The sequence below is a fragment of the Carassius carassius genome, chromosome 21 (genome assembly GCF_963082965.1).
Source record: "Carassius carassius chromosome 21, fCarCar2.1, whole genome shotgun sequence".
Taxonomy (NCBI): Eukaryota; Metazoa; Chordata; class Actinopteri; order Cypriniformes; family Cyprinidae; genus Carassius; species Carassius carassius.
This window is the reverse complement of record NC_081775.1, coordinates 22,899,078-22,921,625: the sequence shown is the minus strand read 5'-3', so window position 1 is coordinate 22,921,625 and position 22,548 is coordinate 22,899,078. Positions and strand designations below refer to the sequence as shown.

General features: G+C 37.0%; 1 protein-coding gene across 2 annotated transcripts; it reads right to left on the bottom strand.

The window, feature by feature from the left end:
* Positions 1 to 11,922: 11,922 nt before the first annotated feature.
* On the bottom strand, positions 11,923 to 21,043 carry dmap1 (DNA methyltransferase 1 associated protein 1). 2 transcript variants are annotated; one of them, XR_009422789.1, is made up of 12 exons: positions 20,884 to 21,043; positions 20,396 to 20,500; positions 20,168 to 20,259; positions 16,448 to 16,646; positions 16,143 to 16,301; positions 15,862 to 16,029; positions 15,216 to 15,401; positions 14,935 to 15,006; positions 14,306 to 14,378; positions 13,048 to 13,334; positions 12,579 to 12,689; positions 11,923 to 12,394 (listed from the first exon to the last, which is right to left on the bottom strand). XR_009422789.1 is itself a non-coding variant. In XM_059503877.1 (11 exons), the coding sequence occupies exons 2-11, from the start codon at positions 20,489 to 20,491 to the stop codon at positions 12,630 to 12,632; spliced, it is 1,392 nt and encodes a 463-aa protein (XP_059359860.1). In that variant the 5' UTR covers positions 20,492 to 20,500; positions 20,884 to 21,043; the 3' UTR covers positions 11,923 to 12,629. The 2 variants fall into 2 exon arrangements, 1 of the variants encoding a protein (XP_059359860.1); XM_059503877.1 differs by having other exon boundaries at positions 11,923 to 12,689.
* Between the last annotated feature and the right edge of the window lie 1,505 nt (positions 21,044 to 22,548).

The window sequence follows — 22,548 nt, the reverse complement described above, 5'->3', positions numbered from 1 at the left end:
TGGCAAGGGAAATGAGTAGGGATATGGTTAGTATGAATCCAGTCAGTCAGTCACATAGTCTATTACAGGCACACTGGCATTCCGAACTGGTTCTCACTGTCCTGATGGAGGTGTCAGGTCAGTGCAGAGCATGGCCCCCCTCTGGCTCTAATGCCTCTGTCCCGCTCTGTGCTGTCCAGGTGACGGTGATTGTCTCCAGGATTCTTGTGCCGGGACGACTCACCTGTCACTAACTGGTCACAAAGCATTTACCTTGTGACAGAATTCCAATTAGACTGTGATAGAGGTGACACGGGAGAAAGAAGGGCGGAGGTGAGATGCAAAGACGAATGCAGGCAGAGAGCGAGGGATGGACGAGAGAGAGCTTATGTTTACAGACTGAGAATGAATATTACATGTTATCCATTTCACCAACATAAACTTAAGGACTAAAGCAAATATCATGAGCTGTATTGTAGTAATCCTGTGTCTCTCAAAACCATTGCTAACAAAGCGATTAAATAATCCTTTGGGACTAAATAAGGCAATGGAAACAATCCCTGAAGAATGTTACTTTCATCTTAAATAGATCTCCAGTGGCAGATGGTGTTGATCCTTACCTCTACAATGTTAAGCCGTGTGTTGAGGTTTGTCAGGAAACTGTCTGACAGTGAAGGGTCAGAGGTGAGCATGCCACTGTGTTGTGGACGACTGCGTGTTTACACATGAGACAGTTATAATTATTGTAGACAGGATGTCATCACCTTACAAAGATAAGGTCATTGGGGTGGATCATATGTTGATATAACTGCAACACATCTATATTACCATGACAGGACTCTTTTGACCCATAATCTGGAAAATGGAAAGCATAAACAAATAAGTTATTAAAGCAATAGTTCACACACACAAAAACAATTATTAATAAATTCTGTCATCAATGACTCACCATTAAGTCATTGTAAACCTGTTTCACTGTCTATCTCCTGTGGAACAAATGGGCATATATTGTATATAACTGTATAGTTATATATCATAACTGTATTATAATTTATATTTTATATAAAATATTACACAGAATTAAAAAATAAAATAAAAAGATTCCCTCTGTCCGTCTGTTACGGGCCCCGGTGCAACCGCACCAGTTCCACATCCTTAAGGACGGCCCTCCTCTCAATAATTATACTGCATTGTTAGTATAATCAACATTACATATAGTGTAATAGGCAATTTCCTCTAGACATCAGTAATATTGGTATCAGTGATACTCCCCTTAAGTCATAAAAAAAGATGCTATATTAAAAATATACAGTCTTTATGTTGTTTCTACATTAATTTGAAGATTGAATGTGAAATTATTGCAATATAAATGTACATTTAAAAACTTAAATGTTAGGTAAGATTAATAAATACATTTTCTGAGCCCAAACATCTGAATGCTAGTGTATCACCATTACTAACTCAAGTGTGTACTGGAGAGTTGATTGCAAAAGACACTTTCAAGAGCAGAAGCTGCTTTGTGGAATACAACATTTTTTTCTGCCCTGGTTTAAGAACTGAACCGTAACGGATACTCCATAACAACTGAAGATAGAGAAGTATCGCTCCACGTCCAGATCGATAGTGAATTAGCCAGTTCGCTCATCTCTTCAGTGGACTGTTTTGGTGGATTGATTTCTGGCTGTGTAGGGCAGCCGAGGTGACGATGACCAAGAGCATTGTAAAACTTTTTTGAACATCCCACTGGCTGAATCCTGACCTCACTTGTGAGGGGAGTACGTTTACATCCCATTTCAGTTTGAGGAGAACGAGTTATAACGATTGCATCTGTCTCACCACACATGAATGAGAGCGTGAAAGTGAGTAATTGTGACATTAAGCAATCCCCGCTGTTCTTCATTGGTTCCTGTGGTCTAGAACAAGTCAGGTGTGTGTGTTTGTGGTTGTAAGTTGGTGGTTTTTGATGGATGAGCAGGAAGGGAACTGATGGATGAGTCAGTTCTCTGTTGGGACAATATGATGAAGACTATGAGCCAACATACCCAAGAAAGAAGTCTCATCTCTGGCCCTTCCCACAGTCCATTACACACAGGCATGCACTCTTTCTGCCCACTGGTGATGGAATAATGATTCACTGAGATGTATTGACAGTATGCTGCTCTGAACTGGTAAAGAAAAAGACCCACGACTGTACTCTTTGAAAATATCTGAACAATCATTTTAACTAATATTAAATAGTCATGTCATCGATATTAGGTTTAGGCAACCATACATATTTCCAAATTCTATGCAATTTATATTTCCAAGCACTCTATTTGATTCATGTGTGTTTTAATGACAATATCCAAGGTTGTTTTATTTATTTATTTATTTTACAAACAAAATACACACACCCTTCCCACACATATACATTGTCTCTATGTACAGTTTTCTGACTGGATTCAGATCAATAAAATCTATTTGAAAAGAAAAAACATTAAAAGAACCGACTCATAACAGTCATTCTTTTTGGGAATAGGATTACACTGGTCGTGTTATATGTTTTTGATTCACTACAAAGAGCCAGTTCAAGAATCATTTGTTTGTGAATCAGACTACATTGGTTGCATTGTATGTTTTGAGTTACTACAAAAAAACAGTTCATATAGAATCATTGTTTGCAAATCTGACTTCACTGGTCACATTTTATGTTTTTGACTCAAAGAGCCAGTTCGTTAGAAACATTTGTTCGCGAATCTGACTACATTGGTCATGATTCACTAAAAAATCGTACTAAAATAAGACTTCACTGATCGCATTCACATTTTAAACTCGCATTTACAAATGATAGCACTATACAAATAAGCTTGCACACAGCATCTGAAAATAAAGTAAAAATGTATCTTGGGATTTTAGGTATTGAAATACAAAATGCTGTTCCAATAAAAATAGCAATTAATCAAAAATATATGTTATGTTTTTGCTCTGAATATGACAATTTGAATTGCTTTTACTGGTGAAATGATCTATTTTACACATACTGTACATTTAGCATGCAAACCATCAGATAGCACTTTTATCTATCGTGGTGATAACAGCTTTAGCAAAATCCCTGTCCTAGATTTAAAACCTAGACATATTTGCTATCTTCCCTTTATCTCAGTCACCTCACTGTGTCTCATGCCATCAGATTCTTCAGTGTCTTGGTGGCATCAGATTCCTCATTTAATCTATTATGGCCTCACAATGGGAAGTGTGAACCATTGTCCCAAGCCGTTCTATCGCCGATTACTCTTTGCAGTATTGATCGAAATGCTGTCAGGTTCCTTGTCGCCTTGGTGATAAATTATAAGTGTGTGTGTATTTGTGCTGTGTGTGTATGTGCCCTTTATCTCTCTGAGAATTTGATAAAATTTGATTGATCTCTCTTGAGGCTGCCAGAAGCTAAAGAGGCCCTAGGTGCAATTGTTTTATCATCTTATAATCAAATGATTCCCAAAAAGAAAATCAGGGAATCTTTTATCACTCAAGTAGAAAACTGGATTAGTCAGGGAGAACAAGAGAGGAAAACCATACATTCAGCTATGTGAGCCAGTCTAAACCAGTGAGTCTCAATCCAGGGAACCAGGACCCAAGAGGCACTCAACATACTTCCAAGGGGGCCAAAAGATAGCTTAAAATGATTGAAAATAAAAAGACACACAAATACTTTCAAATAATCTAAAACAGACACAAACCAAGATGTAAACTGACATTATATTTTCATTTTAATCTGTTCTCTCAACTGTCATTTTTATTTAAGAACAAAGGTTCTCATTTACATTTTTCTCAAGTTATGTCAAGCTAAAATATTTTACAAGGTAGAAATTTCTATTTGTACGAAAGAGAATTAGGGCCAAGCAATAATAAAAAATAAAACCATCTCGAGATTCAAGTGATTATAATGTGAGATGAAACTTTGTTAAATATCAATAATTTTTTTGTTTAAATAAAATGTTGAGAATAAACTCATTCAATTACAAGAAAAAAAGAGATTTTAAAATAATCCAAATAAAATGCTGAGAATAAAAACATTGTCTGACAACAAAGCCCTCCCTATGCCCTAAACCTACCCATTTAATACGTTATTATTAAGCACTCATTAGGCAACTGATTTCCACCTTTCCTATGTGATATGTGATTATATAATGAGAAAAGGAAGAAGAGCGAGTTTGGTCAAAAGTGGATTTTAAACCTAGTCAATTGCATCATATGCTACATCCACAAGCATTACTCTCCCACCTACGCCACTGCAGATGCTGTTTACCACTGTCCAATGAGATTAAATGAACACAAGAGTGTTCATTCTCAGCATTTTGACTTTTTTTTCTCAAAACAAAACAAATTTTTTAGTTTAGTTTAGACATTATAATGACTTTAATATTGAGATGGTTTTAATTTTTATTATTGCTTGGCCCTAATCTTCTTCCATATATTTGAGAGGTAAATATAAATGAAAAAAAAAATTATAATAAAACAACTCAAATGCCTCAAGCAAATTATCTGCTCAAGAAAAATGTAAATGCTAATGAACCATTAAACACAGGGTATTTATCTACACTAGCTACAATTAATACTCAGTAATACTGCATACTAAAAACCAGTCAGCTAAAACATTATCAGAGTGGCTCGGTGAAGCTAGAAATCTTCACCAAATCACAAGTCGAGAGAAACTACACAAGTTTGAGGAGATGTCCTGAGCAGAAAACATTTTGTGATGCTTCTTAGACCACTGACTACCAAAAATAAAAATAGAGCCAATTACTGCAATATCCTCTCTGAGGGATGCCATGATAGGTTGTCAATAGGCAGGCTAAGTGAATGAGTTTGCATTGTCAGTGCAATGCATTCTAATTGACTCCATCTCCTCCTAGTGGCAGTCCGATACTGAAGTGGGCAGACTCGAGTTTCTCATTATAGCGCAAGTAATTGTGGTCTGAGTGGGTCTGTGGATTCAGTCCTACAGCAGTCTGACAACCTCTGTGTGTGAGAATGCGTGTGTGCGTGTGTTTTGTGGGACAGATTGGCTCTTCTGCGACTGATTGTGGAAGTAAATGAGTCTTCATCTACTCGAGAATGTCTGTCCCTCAGACAGAGTGACAGAGAAACAAGAGTGGATAACTTTCCTTTCTCTGTCTGTTAAGTTTTCGGGCTCTGCAATGCAAATTGAATCTCAAAATAAGCCATAGGAGATGTGTAAAAAGTAAACTTTTTCTATATTGTCACACTTTCTGTGTTTTAGGGTATTAGCCTGCATCTGTGTGACAAACAAGAACTCAAAATGTTTATAAATGAAACCACAAATGGCCACATGGCAATATTTCTTCTCCTGAGGAGACAAAACACATTTTTTAACAGTCCTAAATCATAAAAATCCAGCTCAAATCCAGCTATATTTCAATAAACCCAAGATTGTTCCACAGAAACAGAGAAAAAGCCCTCCTATAAACTCACGGGCTATAACAATGAAGAAATAAATCAAGTTCTCTCAAAAAGTGTGCAAATGGCATCACACCACGGCATAACAATAAAGCCTGGGCATAGATGTTGATCAGATGGGAGACGCTTATGGGGAGCGTCTCGCTGTTGCCTTACGGCCGTGACTGTCATTTGGCTATTATTATAAAGAGTGAGTGTAATGCCTGGCTGCATGAATAGGATTGTCATGCTGATTGTGATGTATAGTTTTTCATTACCATTCCCTGGCCTTTGCCATCCAGCATGTAGGAAATCCTATTTATCCCCTAATTTGTAAGCCCCCCAACCTTGGCTGATAGCAATCAGAGCCTGTAATTGTGTGCGCCGGCGTCGGACAGCGTAAAGGGTGACAGCACGAGAAGGCAAGGGAGGGGCGGTGAGAAAGGAATAGAAAAAGTGACAAAGAATGAGAAAAGAGAGTGAAACTTCTGACCTGAAAGCTCTTTTAAAGCACACAAAACACATTGCACTCTTCAAAACAGAAAAACAGGTCTATTTGTAGCTCCAGAGAACTGTTAGATGTGAGATATGATATCACTTATGGAAAATGCTTAGTGTATTAAAGAAATTTTTCACCAAAAAAGAGAGAAAGAAATACAATTTTGTTACAATCTACTTATTATTATGTCATTACAAACTTGAAAATGAAAGTCAATGGGGTCCAACAACAACCCCCCCCCCCCCCAAAAAAAAAACCAGTTCTACAAAAAAAAAAGTATTTACGTTTTGCAAAAGAAATATATGTCATACAGGTTGAGTAAATGAGTTTTTTCGTTTTTTTGTGAACTATCCCAAACATCCAGCTTACTAAACTGTGCAGTTAGGCAGTTAAAACAGTTTTTATTAGTAGCTTTTTAAACTTCTATCAAGACAAACACTTCATGCAATTCACACTGCACTTAGTCTGTCTGCGCCACTAATGAATTCGTAATTGACTCATTTCTATGCACTGTGCCAAAAGGGATCTTTGCATTAAATGTGTGATTGCGCCCCCTATTAGACATCATTAAACCAATTCCAGATCTGTCTTAATAAGACTTTATGAGCCTTTCTTAAAGCTCTAATTCTCCTCTCTGCCCTCATTCAATACAAGTCAAATATTCAAAAATATGAAAATTGCAAATTATATCCTCATTTTGTGATCATTTTGTAATAGCTTAATAATGGACTGTGAATGGTAAAGTATAAAGATGAAGACTTGCTAATGAGGCTTCTATGGAAGCCCATCTATGCCACAAAAAAAAGAAAAAAAGAAAATCCAAATTATGAGATAAGTCATAATTATGAAATAGTAAGTCAAAATATTAAGATTGACATTATAAAAATAAAACATAATTATGACATATAAATGCCACAATTAAGACATAAAAAAATCTAAATGGTGAGATAAAAAGCCATAATTTTAAAGTGTCCCCTTTAATTTTCTAATTTATTTTTTTTCTAATTTATTAAGTTTTTACTTTTTATTTCATAATTATGACTTAATAAGCCATAATTTCAGTTTTTTTAAAAGCATGATTTTTTTTTAATGTAAGCATAAATAATAACAAAAAAAACGTAAAGTTTGCCTTGTTAACTGATATAAAGATGCTTTAAACACAACCTTATCCCAAAATAAGGTTGGGATACACACTGAATGAATCCAACCAATCTGACATGCATTCCCAAAGCATCTTGTTTTTCTACAAGCACCCTGAGCTGTAATTAACCCCTCTGCTCAGGATTCCAGCTGAACGTATTGATTTTCTCACATTGGGAAGGACTGAAGATTACACTTTAGTGCCTTTAGTGAATTGATAAGTCTGCCTCACTCACCCGAGACCATGTCAACAACAATCTGTTCATAGATTGAAAAGCAATTAATATCACCGGACTCAAAAGTGAAATTCAAATGATGGTTCAGAGATATGACAAAGTCTTCACAAGAGGTACCAAAGTCTTGCAAATTTTATGGTCCAAGCTTTATTCTTGGGTTTAATCTCTCACTGAAATTGACAGCAGAGGAAGAGAGGCCTGTCATCCGTGATAGCTCAACAGCATCTTGGGGTTGAATCCTTTAAATCTGCCACTTTCCCTGGGCTTAGCCCTGCGATAACCTCTCTCAGAGTACACATGCAAAGCCTGTTTCAACCGCGAACTAAATTTCCACAGGCTTTGATAGCAAATGTAACCCTGGCTTAGGCATTTTTGGGATTTAATATAATGGTTCCTAAAATTAGCAGCCTAGGTTAGCAACTAGCATGAGTCGTTTTTAGCTTCACTTCTTCTCACCACACTTCAGTGCTCCTCCACTGTGGCATCAGCTGCTGAAGCTAATGAAACGTCAGTCTGATAATTGAGGCAGTGCTGGTCAAAGGGATGGAGCAGAATAACTACTCTCTGTCTTGCTCACAGTGATCTGGTTCATTGGCTTGGCTGCTATAGATGGGACAGAAACAGCTTTCTCTCAGTGCACTAAACAATGTTTTACTTAACAGTGTGAGTAAAAGCTTGTCAGTGTCACTTCAAAAGCATTTCATTTATACTGTTAATGCTTTGTAAAGGATACATATGTTTATTAATAAATATATTTATTTTCACATTATTTTCATGTTATGACTGATATTAAAAGTATATATATATATATATATATATATATATATATATATATATATATATATATATATATATATATATAATGTATATATAAATTTTGATCAATTTAATGCATCCTTGCTGAATTCAAGTATTCATTTCTTTAAAGGGGTCATATGACATCGCTAAAAAGAACATTATTTTGTGTATTTGGTATAATGCAATGTGTTTTTTAGGCGATTTAAGGTTTAAAAAACACATTTTCCACATACTGTACATTATTGTTGCTCCTCTATGCCCCGCCTTCTGAAACGCGTTGTTTTTTTTACAAAGCTCAACGGTATGAAAAGTGAGGTGTAAGCTGATTGGCCAGCTATCCAGTGCATTGGGATTGGCTGAATACCTTAAGCGTGTGACAGAAATGTTACACCCCATGCCATACTGTGTCTCCTGGCAGGATGAAACAAAACCAATAAAACCCATTACAAACGAGACATTTGTTGCATCCAGTTGGGGCATACTGATTATAATGACTTATGGTATACTGTCTTTTTACGCATTGTGTTGCATATCGTGCTGCGTATCGTGCTGTGTAAACATAAAACCATGTCTGCATTTGTGATCGGAGAAACAACAAAAAACAAGCACTACTCTACAATGCTGATGTTGACATCAAATGATGATGTTATGCAAATGTTCCCACATCATGACATAGACATGTGGGGGCGTGTCAGTATGAGCCATTTTAGGTAGGTGGTTGACTCTTAACTTTTATAAAGAACATCTCTTTGGATTTGAGATTTTAGTCTTTGCAACTTTATAGATCTTCATTACGCACCAACAGCTTGTAACACTCCAAACAGAAAGGTAAAATGTAAATCTTATCATATGTCCCCTTTAAAAAAGAAAAGAAAAACCCTTACCACACACTTGCCATTATAATTCAATTAAAATGTTAACAAGCTGCATTCAGTAATTCACAAATGTAAATGTCCCTGCAGTACATTCTAGAAAAGTGCATTATGTCTGTCCCCAGTTTCCCCCTCTTACCAAGGTGTCCTACTGAGTGAACAATGAGTTTTCTCCAGAGAGACACAAAGTGTCCCCATTTAACATCCTTTTCTAACCATCTTAAGGGCATGGATAATGAAGCATTTTCCAAAGCAGTCTGGGGTGGTTAAAACTGGCTGTAAGCATAAATACTAACGGGTGACTGGGACAGTAACCTCATCTAATAGGTAAAAGGAAGTTGAAATGAGCTACACTGACCTTTACCTGCAGACGTCCACTTCTGATTCTCAAATCTGAAGTAAGCAAACTCCACTGTAACTCAAATAAATAATTTGTTTCGTCTTTTTTTTTTTTTTGTTAATGAATTCACCTATGTTGATATTACAAAAGAAAAAAAAAGTCATATGATTTTTTTCTAGATTTTTAAATGAGTTTCCCCCTTTCAGAACATTTACTGTGGAGTTCAATGAAAGCTCATTATCATCATCTGACTGTGATGGAGATCTATGCATTTTGATAGAGTGGTGAAAACTGTATGAAGCCTTGCTCCCTTGATGACAGACCTCAAGTCGTCTTTTTCTTGACTAACTCTTCTCCATCATATCCCTACCGCATCTGCTTCTAGGCGTGCTCTCAGACAATGACGTATAGCCACAATTAGCCCTGGAAAGACTTCAATTATGATAAAAACCCTTCACCCCTCTTAGGCCATGATTAAAAAGCTTTCCTCCACTCCAGTGCCTCTGATAAAGAGCTCTCGTTTCACACCATCACTTCTTCGTCGGGATAATAAACCACTCCGCCAGGGTTCTGCCCGATGCCTTTTACCTCTCCATCCCCTTACGTCTGGTGTTCCACTGAGGAGGAATGCTCAGCCATTTACATTTTCACATGGGTAGCAATGCAATGACCCTGTTTGGGCTCCCAAAGTCACATTAACATGAATGCAAGCCATTCACCCTGTATTCAAGACAAAAATAAACATGAAAAGCATAAGAGGAAAGACATGATACTGCTCACATGACCTTCATCCTTATCTGAGAATGACACAAATGCCCATTCAGAATTTTGGAATGAGATTTGCTTAGTAACATGTTTGATAAATGGATTTGCTGTAATGAGATGGAGCCATCACAAAGTCATGAAAAGAAACATAGAGGAAGAGAGAGAAGGGGAAAAGAAGGATCGTCTTTCGGCTGTGTTCTGTCAAGGGAGAAATTACACACTTACTGATTTTTTTTCCCAAGGATGGCCACCATAGATCATACGTCGGGATTTACGAGCCAATTTCCAACATGAAATATAGACACCAAGAATCAATTTTACCACTGTTTTTCACTTTCTTTTTCTCTCAACAGATCACAGCTGCTAGCTTTCCGCAGGTACTATGGGAGCCACTTTATTATCTAAAGTCTGACAAGAAAGATAAAGAAGATTAATTCTTTTTCAGTGGACACTACCTCTTACTACGTATGTAAAACGATGTTAAGGGAGCTTGTAAAATAATTAAAACTTGGTAGAAAACTAATTACTTACATCTGTTTCTGTGAAATAGCAACCCACAAAGCCTGATGCTGTGGTTTCTTTAGAAGCCATTTTCTTTGGTGGGGAGAAATATACTTTCTGTATTTTTTCCCATAATGACTTATTGTATACGTATTAAAATACGCACTGATAATATTGCGTAACAGCCATTAGTTTGTGTGACATTGTGTAAATTTATAACGTGTCTCACAAGAACTATATGAGAACAAGCCCACACCACAGGACCAACGATAATGACACACAGGAACGATACAGTTCAGTTGGAATCACTTTCAGAACACGATAAAACCCTGACAGCCAATCAGAACACATTTCACAGAGCCTGCACATTTAAAATGGAAAACGACAGTAACTACACATCATCAGTTCTTGTGTACGCTAATATAGTTATCAAAAAAACTATTTTACCTTCTTGAAAGCCAAAATCATTTTGCAAGTGCTTCCAACAAAATCGTTTCTCTGTGGACTTCCACTGCTTATTTTTATAGAATTATATACAAATTGTTAAAGCTTTTTAGTTATATTTGTCGTGACCGCTGTGGTGTAAACTTACTCATATTCAGAATTATAGCCTATTAAACAAATATTAAAATGTTATAGTTATCCTTGGTGTTTTTTTTTTACTCAAATTATAAATTCATTTTAATAAAATATATTTTCAACTACAGATAAACAAGGCGTTACCTTCTAAATTAAAATAAATTTGTCATATAAAATATAGGCTAGGCTACTTTAATGGCAAACCTTTAAGTCAGAAGGTCTTCTGTTACGCTACTGCCTCAGTTGGGAGGCTCACTACCGCTCTTTACTGTTTCGAATGAATTTATCACGGGTTATGCGAAGTTGACATGTAAATTATAAATGTTTCCCGTCATGTTCAATACTGTAATGAATTTACTGGAGATGTCTTTATAGCGACGAATTCATGAAGTGGCGATGACGAGCAGCAGAGCTCGCGCCGTTCACGTTATTGATGCGCGCGCTTGACAGCTAATTTAAAACGCACCGAGCGCCTCACAAATGCGAAGCGAAATACACGGATGGCTCGTAACAAATGAACGCATGGGTGTGTTTCGTTAACGCTTTCAGCTTCAATATCAAATGATGGTGAACATTTTACCTTGGATTTGAGTGTTTTTACAACTAATTCTTTTTTTATATAAACCAGTCCATAACAGAAATAGCCATCATATTACAGCACTGAATCATCACATGATATTTATATTCTAGCTCCTCGATGATAACCAATGATAGAATACAAAATAATAATTTTTTCCTTGCATTAAACTTTAAAAAAATTAATAGCAAAACGCTTTGAAAAACATTTATTAAACACAAGGACATTTTACAGGTAACAAGCTCCACATAAAAGAGCGTCTATTTGAGATAGGTGACACTCTGGCTCTTCTGAGAAAATGCAGGATTGCAGGTGAAAACAGACAAAACAGAATGGCAGATGTTAAGACACTAGTTAGACAGGGACCTCCAAACAATTTGAAATTTTTCCAGAGCCTGCTGTTTCAAGATGCAGCCAAAAAGCAAACACTCTTTCAATAAATTCCCCAACAGTAACCAGACCCACTCATACCATCTGTCAAGCATACATTCATTTCAGACAGACAAGCAGACTTCTTTTTTTTCTGTCTACTTGCTTCTGTCTTGTCATGTGCCGATTAGCTCTCTTTGCCAATTTACAGTTCATCTGGGTTTGGGCTGCCTGGTTGGACAGACGAGGTGGTATAATGGAATAGGTTGTCAAGGGTGGTCTGTGTCATGATAGAGGTTCGGTCTGGAGCATGGAGAGAGGACGGAAGCAGGTGGGATTGAGGAGTGGTGGACAGAGAGCGTAGTCATTGTGTTGAATACATTAACAGAGAGAGCGGTCATCAAAAGAGCAGATAACAGATGACCTACAACCACAACCTCACCCTCTGACCCTGAAGCAGGCAATCACTTAAAGAAGCTCCACAAACCTCTCTATCCTCTTCCAAAAATGTCCAACTGAGTTTACTAAGTCATGTATGTCATGGTTTCTTCACCTTCTTGATAGATGAGGAACTCGAGGCAGATTCTCTGCGTTTGCGCTGTGAAAAGAGGAAAACCTCTTGAAATAGAATTTTATGGAAGATATTGGTTTCATTTTAAATCACAATAATTCAATAAAAAATATACTTTTATAGTTTTGAAAAAAAAAAAAGTATGGTTAAACAATGTATAATCCAAAAACGATTACGTAAAACTACATTTGAAAATCAATTAAAAAACATATTTCACAAAGGTTTCAAATATGCAAAAAAATATTTCTAATGTTTAAAAGAAAATCAAATTGCATGATGATGCCTGCTGAGGTCTATCACTAAAGTAGTTCTATCATATGAAGTACCAAACCAATAATTTAATGTCATGGTAATTTACAGATATGAACTTCTCCTGAAAACTCACCGAATTTGGAGTGAGTGGAGCTCCAACCACATCAATAATCTGCTCTTTGGCTTCGGTTTTGATGTCATCAGTGCCGGGCCAAGATTGACTGTCAGGGGCTCCACCGCTCTCACTCTGTGGTGTGACGGCACCCCCTGCTTTTAGCAGAGCGTCATAGCGGTGCCGCAACATCTGCTGTTCGTACTCACAGTTACTGTAGGCCTGCTTCAACTCATACACCAGGACCAGATCGCTGCGAAGTTCATTAAACATCTGCACAATCTCCTCTGTGGGCATGGGGTTGAGGTCTGTTGAGGAAGGAAAAAAGGAAAAAGGGGATATGTTATGAGATGGTTCAAAGCAAATTCTGTGTTTAGAATTTGACACTTACATTTTACATTTAGCAGATGCTTTTATCCAAAGCAACTTACAGTGCATTCAGGCTATACTTTTTTTTTTTTTTTACCAGTATGTGTGTTCCCTGGCAAATGAACCCGCAAACTTTTGCGCTGCTAACGCAATGCTCTACCACTGAGCCACAGGAGCACTTATCTTTTTTATTTGCAACAGTTGATTTTAAAAGGTTTAGAAGAAGAACACTATACCTGGGTTAAGAATTTCTCCTTTCACAATCCCAATACTGATTCTAAAAATCCATGATCAATCTTTAATTTTATTCTATGTAAGTGTTTTCTGCACCATGGCAAAAAAAGTTGCAAAAAAAAATTTTTTTACCTGAGTTTAAAGTCTGAACTGAATGTTATGAGATAAAAAGGCACTTTAACATTTAAAAAAATATATATATTATAAATATTTATATAAATGAATTTTTTTTATTGATTTGTCCCAAGAGGCAGCATGCAATAGCATACATCATGAACATTGTAGTCCAAGTCACAAATGATTATTTTAAGTTATCTTAAGTAAAACAAAGCTCAAACATTGCAATCCATTTCACGAGTAAATACCTGCTTTGAGCCTGTTCATATAATGCTCATCCATCATTCTTTAAAAAATCATTAATAAACCTCATTCAAAAGTCTCAGTATCTATATTATTTAATGTGATTTTCAGCAATTTAGCATAAAAATTTAATACAATGTAAAATTATTTTTATGCAAGAAATAAAAATGTTTAAGAAAATAAAATTTCATCATATGCAAGCAAAATTAATATTTTTATCTTTTTTTTCTAAATTAATCACTTTAATTATTATTGAAATCATTAAAACTCTTTCAGTAGAACCATACGATAGGTAGAAGTCAGAAATGCTACTCACCCACTCCTTGCTCCGTCAGGATCTGTTCAATTGCTTTTATTTTCTTCTGACCAACTGAGCTGGGCAGCTTCATCTATGCACACAGATGTATTAGTTAACAAAATCTACAAATACATTTTCAGTTAACTTAAGTTGTGCTTGTGTACTTGTGTCTTAATCCACGAGGTGTTGGAACTCTAGCTGGAACATTAACACCTTTAATATCAGATGGCTACATGGTAAAAAAAACAAAAAAAAACTCGGGAGCAATGGAATAAAAATGGGGTCATCTTTCATTCATAATACCCCTGAAATGCACTTCAGAGAGGGCAGATCAAAACATGTTTATGCACCCAAGTCTGACTAACAGATGACCAGCCAGATCTCAGTCATACACTACCCCAGTACCATCCTTAATGTGTTTTATATAGAGCGACCTCCCTTCATTACTCTTTAAGAGGAATGCCTTCCTGTGCGTAGATTACTCTACCTATGACTGTGTGAATCAATCAACTCCTGGCTAATGAGAGAGAAGTTAAACGCCACAGGCCCCTGCAGTGAAGAGGGATGTATCATAATATTCTGCATAGATCGTATATTAAGAAACGGATCAGGGGTCAGTTTTGCTGAAGCGTGTAAGTTGATCTTACTCTCTGACTCCGTAGTGAAACACCAGCAGATTTGAAGTCTGGGAATTTGATGCCTGCGGTTTCAGGAACAGCCTGCCGTTGGACAGATGAGAGGGCATTAGAGGAGCAAGTGCTAGAAAGTATTAAAGTTTACTGATTTTTTTTTCTTCACATTTTGCAAAGAAAGTGCAAAATTAGAATGATCGCTATTGAAAATACAACCACATTTCCACTATTACTAATAAAAGACAGGTTAAAAAATGAATTTAGACAGTTTGAGGTGTAAATAAAGAGATAATTACAGGTTTTTCCATCTCTCGTTTCTGCGGCAGCTTCTTCTTGGTGGCTTTACGTTCAGCTCTGCGCATCTCTGTGGTTGTGTCGGCCGCTGTAATGAGCTTCTGGAGGTCCTGGGCCTTCTTTTCACGCTCCTTTTTACGTGTCTCAATCTTCCTCAGCTCCTGGATCAGGTATTCCTCTTCCGCCACCTACAGGAAGGAAAAGGAAGCACAATGTCTACATGAGATCAAGCTTGTCCCCATTAGAAATAACGAACTTACACCAGTATCTATACTGTGCCCAATTAATTACGAGCATTATTTACAGAAACTGCAGTTTTCAACCAAGATGAATGCAAAATAAAGCAGACAATTTTCCTACTGAAAGGAAAATAACATTTTTATTTAAATGTATTTGATGATAGAGTTGTATTACAATACTAATATATTTGTGTTAAGGGATGATAATAATAATACCAACATTATTATATTCTAATTGACACAGAAAATTGGTGGGAGCTTTTAAAGTGCACCAGATTGATGGATTTAAATTTAAAATGCATGCATTTTTCTTCCACTCCCCATAGTTTCACAAAATCCTGTGTAAAAACACTGCATCACTGTTGCAAAAATTGTTATGTAGAATGAAAAACATCAGTCTTGGTCTCACCTGCTCCGGAGTGCGGCTGAAAAGTCTCTCCAGCTGCTCTTTCCTGCGTCTCTCATGACCAGCATCAAATATGTAGATCTTAGGCTCTGTGCCTGTTCCTGCCCGAACTTTTGTCAGTTTGCCACAAATGCTGTAATAACGCTCCTTAAGATCCTCCACAGAGCGCTTCTACAATAATATCAATTAAATCAGTGAAAAAATGTGATTAGAAGGAAGTAAACTGTAGAATAATCAAGTTACTTTATGTTCAGTACAGTGATGAATCATTATGAGGAACTTACTCTATACTGCTGGTGATCATAGCGATCATGGATAACAATAAACCGTAGGTCGAAACGTTTGCACAAGTCGAACAGGTGATCCGTTTCAGCTTTCGTCCATCCATCGTCATGAAGATACATCTGATATTCCTGCTCCGAGTACACAGGCACCTGCACAGTCTGGAAACAGGAATAATATTTTTAGTAAAATGCAATTACATAAATTTCAATTTTAAAACAAAAATAATTCACAATCTCTTCTTTCCTCGACCAATGCCATTTTTTATTTTCTCCTACTCTGTTCAGTATGACCCTGTCTTTCCTACCTTGTTGAAGCGAGCAAATGGGTAGTCTTTCCCTTCCTCTGCTGCACGTCTCCAGTGATGGAAGATGGCTCCATCTTTTCTGGCTGTATTGGAAAAGGGCATCCACTTCCAGGGCCGCACCTTCTTACAGCCAAGTTTGGCTTTCACTGTCCGGTAGCCTTGTGTGGTATCACTCGGTAACAGGGGAGGGGCATCCCGACTGAAAGAAGCGAAAGCATACAAAAGTTAATTACATGCTGTCACTTTCCAGTGTAACAGTATCAGCATCCAAAGGTTTTTGTTTATGCTGGATTGGTCAAACTAATAGATCAGATTTTTACTTCCACCTGCCAACATTTTAAATAATACCACAACAAAACACATTATAAGCTACATTATTTTTAGCAAGACATTTTTATGTGCAGGTCAAGATGCATGCATGCATATATATATATATATATATATATATATACACACACACAGGTCCTTCTCAAAAAATTAGCATATTGTGATAAAGTTCATTATTTTCCATAATATAATGATAAAAATTAAACTTTCATATATTTTAGATTCATTGCACACCAACTGAAATATTTCAGGTCTTTTATTGTTTTAATACTGATGATTTTGGCATACAGCTCATGAAAACCCAAAATTCCTATCTCAAAAAATTAGCATATCATAAAAAGGTTCTCTAAACAAGCTATTAACCTAATCATCTGAATCAACTAATTAACTCTAAACACCTGCAAAAGATTCCTGAGGCTTTTAAAAACTCCCAGCCTGGTTCATTACTCAAAACCGCAATCATGGGTAAGACTGCCGACCTGACTGCTGTCCAGAAGGCCATCATTGACACCCTCAAACAAGAGGGTAAGACACAGAAAGAAATTTCTGAACGAATAGGCTGTTCCCAGAGTGCTGTATCAAGGCACCTCAGTGGGAAGTCTGTGGGAAGGAAAAAGTGTGGCAAAAAACGCTGCACAACGAGAAGAGGTGACCGGACCCTGAGGAAGATTGTGGAGAAGGACCGATTCCAGACCTTGGGGGACCTGCGGAAGCAGTGGACTGAGTCTGGAGTAGAAACCTCCAGAGCCACCGCGCACAGGCGTGTGCAGGAAATGGGCTACAGGTGCCGCATTCCCCAGGTCAAGCCACTTTTGAACCAGAAACAGCGGCAGAAGCGCCTGACCTGGGCCACAGAGAAGCAGCACTGGACTTTTGGACAAATTTTGCATGTCATTCGGAAATCAAGGTGCCAGAGTCTGGAGGAAGACTGGGGAGAAGGAAATGCCAAAATACCTGAAGTCCAGTGTCAAGTACCCACAGTCAGTGATGGTCTGGGGTGCCAGGTAAGCTGCTGGTGTTGGTCGACTGTGTTTTATCAAGGGCAGGGTCAATGCAGCTAGCTATCAGGAGATTTTGGAGCACTTCATGCTTCCATCTGCTGAAAAGCTTTATGGAGATGAAGATTTCGTTTTTCAGCACGACCTGGCACCTGCTCACAGTGCCAAAACCACTGGTAAATTGTTTACTGACCATGGTATTACTGTGCTCAATTGGCCTGCCAACTCTCCTGACCTGAACCCCATAGAGAATCTGTGGGATATTGTGAAGAGAAAGTTGAGAGACGCAAGACCCAACACTCTGGATGAGCTTAAGGCCGCTATCGAAGCATCCTGGGCCTCCATAACACCTCAGCAGTGCCACAGGCTGATTGCCTCCATGCCACGCCGCATTGAAGCAGTCATTTCTGCAAAAGGATTCCCGACCAAGTATTGAGTGCATAACTGAACATAATTATTTGAAGGTTGACTTTTTTTGTATTAAAAACACTTTTCTTTTATTGGTCGGATGAAATATGCTAATTTTTTGAGACAGGCATTTTGGGTTTTCATGAGCTGTATGCCAAAATCATCAGTATTAAAACAATAAAAGACCTGAAATATTTTAGTTGGTGTGCAATGAATCTAAAATATATGAAAGTTTAATTTTTATCATTACATTATGGAAAATAATGAACTTTATCACAATATGCTAATTTTTTGAGAAGGACATGTATATATGTATATGTATAAATGTATATATATTAGGGATGTCCAAATCCGATCACGTGATCGGAAATCGGGCCCGATCGCGTGGTTTCAGACTCGATCGGAATCGGACGTTACCTCCCGATCAGGACTCGGATATATATATATATATATTCTCATTAATTTTTAACACATCTTTTGTTATGCGGTGGCACAGAGTTAGACCCTTTTGACTCCACACAGAAACAGTGACGCGTGCGGCATGACATCACTTTGTTTTCAAGAGCATAAATAATAGAATAAATATAGATTCAAACTCAAAGAGACATGATAGTTTGCGCATGACCTGATATTTCATCCGGACTCAGGATACAGCGAGATGAACATCACAGAGCGCTAAACTCTCATGCAGTGTTTGTTTCATTCATACTCGAAGCCGGAGCACGCTCTCGCACTGATATCAGGAAATTCCTAATATGGACAAAAGCGTCCAGCTATGTTGTGGTGCGCACAGGAAAACAGAAACTTATGCAAACACGAAGACGTTAATATACGATCACGACAATAAATTGTTCTTCAAGTCATCTCCAGCAGGTGATCAATAAAGTATGAACAATGCAGTGCTGATTGACATAGTATTTATTACAGTATAGAAACTATTCTGCATTATTATGTTTGTAGTATATAAACAAATCATTATTATTTGTTATTGTCCAGCATTTATAGATTTCTAAGCCAATTAAAAGCTAGAAATTAGAGAAAAAATAAAGTTGCCTATACTACCAGTCAGAAGTTTTTGAACAGTAAGCTTGTTAAGGTTTTTTTTTTTTTTTTTCAAGAAGTCCCTTCTATTCACCAAGCCTGCATTTATTTGATCCAAAGTACAGCAAAACAGTAAGATTTTGAAATATTTTTACTAGCCTATTTAAAATAGCTGTTTTATATTTGAATATATTTCAAAATGTAATTTATTGAACATCCTGGATCTGTTTTTTCGCTCTTCTTTATTCTTTTTTATTCTTTATGTATTATAGAAGTATCGGATCGGGACTCGGTATCGGCAGATACTCAAAATCAAATGACTCGGACTCGAGGACAAAAAAACCTGATCGGGACATCCCTAGTATATATATATATATATATATATATATATATATACACACACACACACACACAGTAATCAACATTTGAAGTGGATCATAAAAAGTTAATCAAAGTTGTCCTAAGACAAGATTGCATTTTGGTTTTAGGACAACTTTGATGAAAAGGTTTTGATCCACTTAAAATGTTGACTAGTGTATATACACACACACACACACACACACACACACACACACACACACACACTATTGTTCAAATCTTTGGGGTCAGTAAGTATTTTTTATACAAATTAATATTTTTATACAGGAAGGATGCATTAAGTTGGTCAAATGTGACCACATAATATAATAATATATAATATAACATAAAATCTCATGAGAGCTAATAACTCATACAAAGTAACCTATTTGCTGTACAATAAATATACAAAACATTTTACTATTCTTTCTAGTCATTTTACTAATTTCAAAGAATGATCAATTCAAACTGCAAAAATATCTGCCATTAGACAAGGGAATCAATTTTTATAAGGCCGTGTAAATACGTAATAATAATAGTTGCAATAAAGCAGTGAAGTAAAGTGGCTGAGCAGAGAAAGCCAACTTACTTCTTATCTGAATACAGCAAGGCATATACTTCTCTGTGCATTCCTTCTGGTCTCTTGAAGGTTAATGTCTCTGTCACTTTCTTGGCTTTTTTCTACATTAACAAACAGAAGGAAAATTGTCTCAATAATACAAAGCCAAACATGTCTCAGTCAAATCTAAAACCCATTTTAAAGCTCCATCTATAGTCCAAAGCCCAGTGGTGTTGGTTCTCCTCTGTGACATGTTACCTTGTCTGAGTTGATGATGTCCTTCTTGCTGATGGGACCTGAATCTTCTCCTCCTGCCAGCTCCAGAATATCCCTCACATCAGCACCGGTCGCCATGGTGAGGGACTAATAGTTTAGACAAAATGATAAGCAAAGAGGTACACCATAATATACATATACAATGAAGTATTTGGTTTCCTTTTGAAAATAAGAATCGTCTTTGTTATATGAACTAGTTACTGAACTACATCTGACAGTCGTTACCACCTAACATAGAAAATACATCAGGGTTAAGGGTTCAAAACTGTCTGCTGGGTTTGTCTGAGCATGTAACGTTAGAGGATAAAGACATAAACCATAGCTAATAAACGAAGCTTTAATGAACTCGAATCTCGGAATCAATGGGCTTACGTGCTACCTGACAGTCGGGAACCGTATTGAGCGTATATAGTATTTCTAGAACTGCATTTATGAACTGTAATGGTATTAAAAGTAATGTTTGATCTTACCTGATAAAAATACGGGTGGACTGTGTATCTAAAATATACGCTAGTATTTATTTACGAGACAGTGATAGCTGAAATGCTATATTCAACGGCGGATGCAGATCTCCTCTTCGATGGTCAGCTCCAGTCCTCTGTGCGTTTTGACACACTCGTGCAATCGGTCGCCACCTATCAGACAAAGGGAAGAAGCGCATCTACAATACTGTCCGCAACGTCCGCAACCAGAGTTCATAAAATGCCTTACTTTGTAGTTTGTGCGTTTAAAATGTAATCTGTCACTGCATAGAGTCAAACAAACAAAACAAGTTTTATAGTGTTATAATAAATTTATTGTAAGTGCATGGCAATTTGCAGACAAAAAAGCATACATGCATTGTCTGAAACTATTATCGTCACAACAGAGAGGCAACAATAACCCTTAAACTGATCTTATCCACTCTTATAAAATCTAGTCTAAAACCAATAAAATCCTCATACATTAAGTCAAATCTGCATTAAAATGAGAACAAATATAATGGATGCATAAAATACTACATTTAACCGCATCATGTAAATCATACTGTAAAATTGTCCCTGATAGAGCAGCGCCACAGAATTTAACAATACAGGGCAAAATAAGCAAGTACTATAATGCAGTGATAACATGTTCTGCATCAGATAGATAGATAGATAGATAGATAGATAGATAGATAGATAGATAGATAGATAGACAGACAGACAGACACAACCCGAATTCCGGAAAAGTTGGGACGTTTTTTAAATTTTAATAAAATGAAAACTAAAGGAATTTCAAATCACATGAGCCAATATTTTATTCACAATAGAACATAGATAACGTAGCAAATGTTTAAACTGAGAAATTTTACACTTTTATCCACTTAATTAGCTCATTTAAAATTTAATGCCTGCTACAGGTCTCAAAAAAGTTGGCACGGGGGCATCAAATGGCTAAAAAAGCAAGCAGTTTTGAAAAGATTCAGCTGGGAGAACATCTAGTGATTAATTAAGTTAATTGATATCAGGTCTGTAACATGATTAGCTATAAAAGCTTTGTCTTAGAGAAGCAGAGTCTCTCAGAAGTAAAGATGGGCAGAGGCTCTCCAATCTGCGAAAGACTGCGTAAAAAAATTGTGGAAAACTTTAAAAACAATGTTCCTCAACGTCAAATTGCAAAGGCTTTGCAAATCTCATCATCTACAGTGCATAACATCATCAAAAGATTCAGAGAAACTGGAGAAATCTCTGTGCGTAAGGGACAAGCCCGGAGACCTTTATTGGATGCCCATGGTCTTCGGGCTCTCAGACGACACTGCATCACTCATCGGCATGATTGTGTCAATGACATTACTAAATGGGCCCAGGAATACTTTCAGAAACCACTGTCGGTAAACACAATCCGCCGTGCCATCAGCAGATGCCAACTAAAGCTCTATCATGCAAAAAGGAAGCCATATGTGAACATGGTCCAGAAGCGCCGTCGTGTCCTTTGGGCCAAAGCTCATTTAAAATGGACTATTTCAAAGTGGAATAATGTTTTATGGTCAGACGAGTCCAAATTTGACATTCTTGTTGGAAATCACGGACGCCGTGTCCTCCGGGCTAAAGAGGAGGGAGACCTTCCAGCATGTTATCAGCGTTCAGTTCAAAAGCCAGCATCTCTGATGGTAT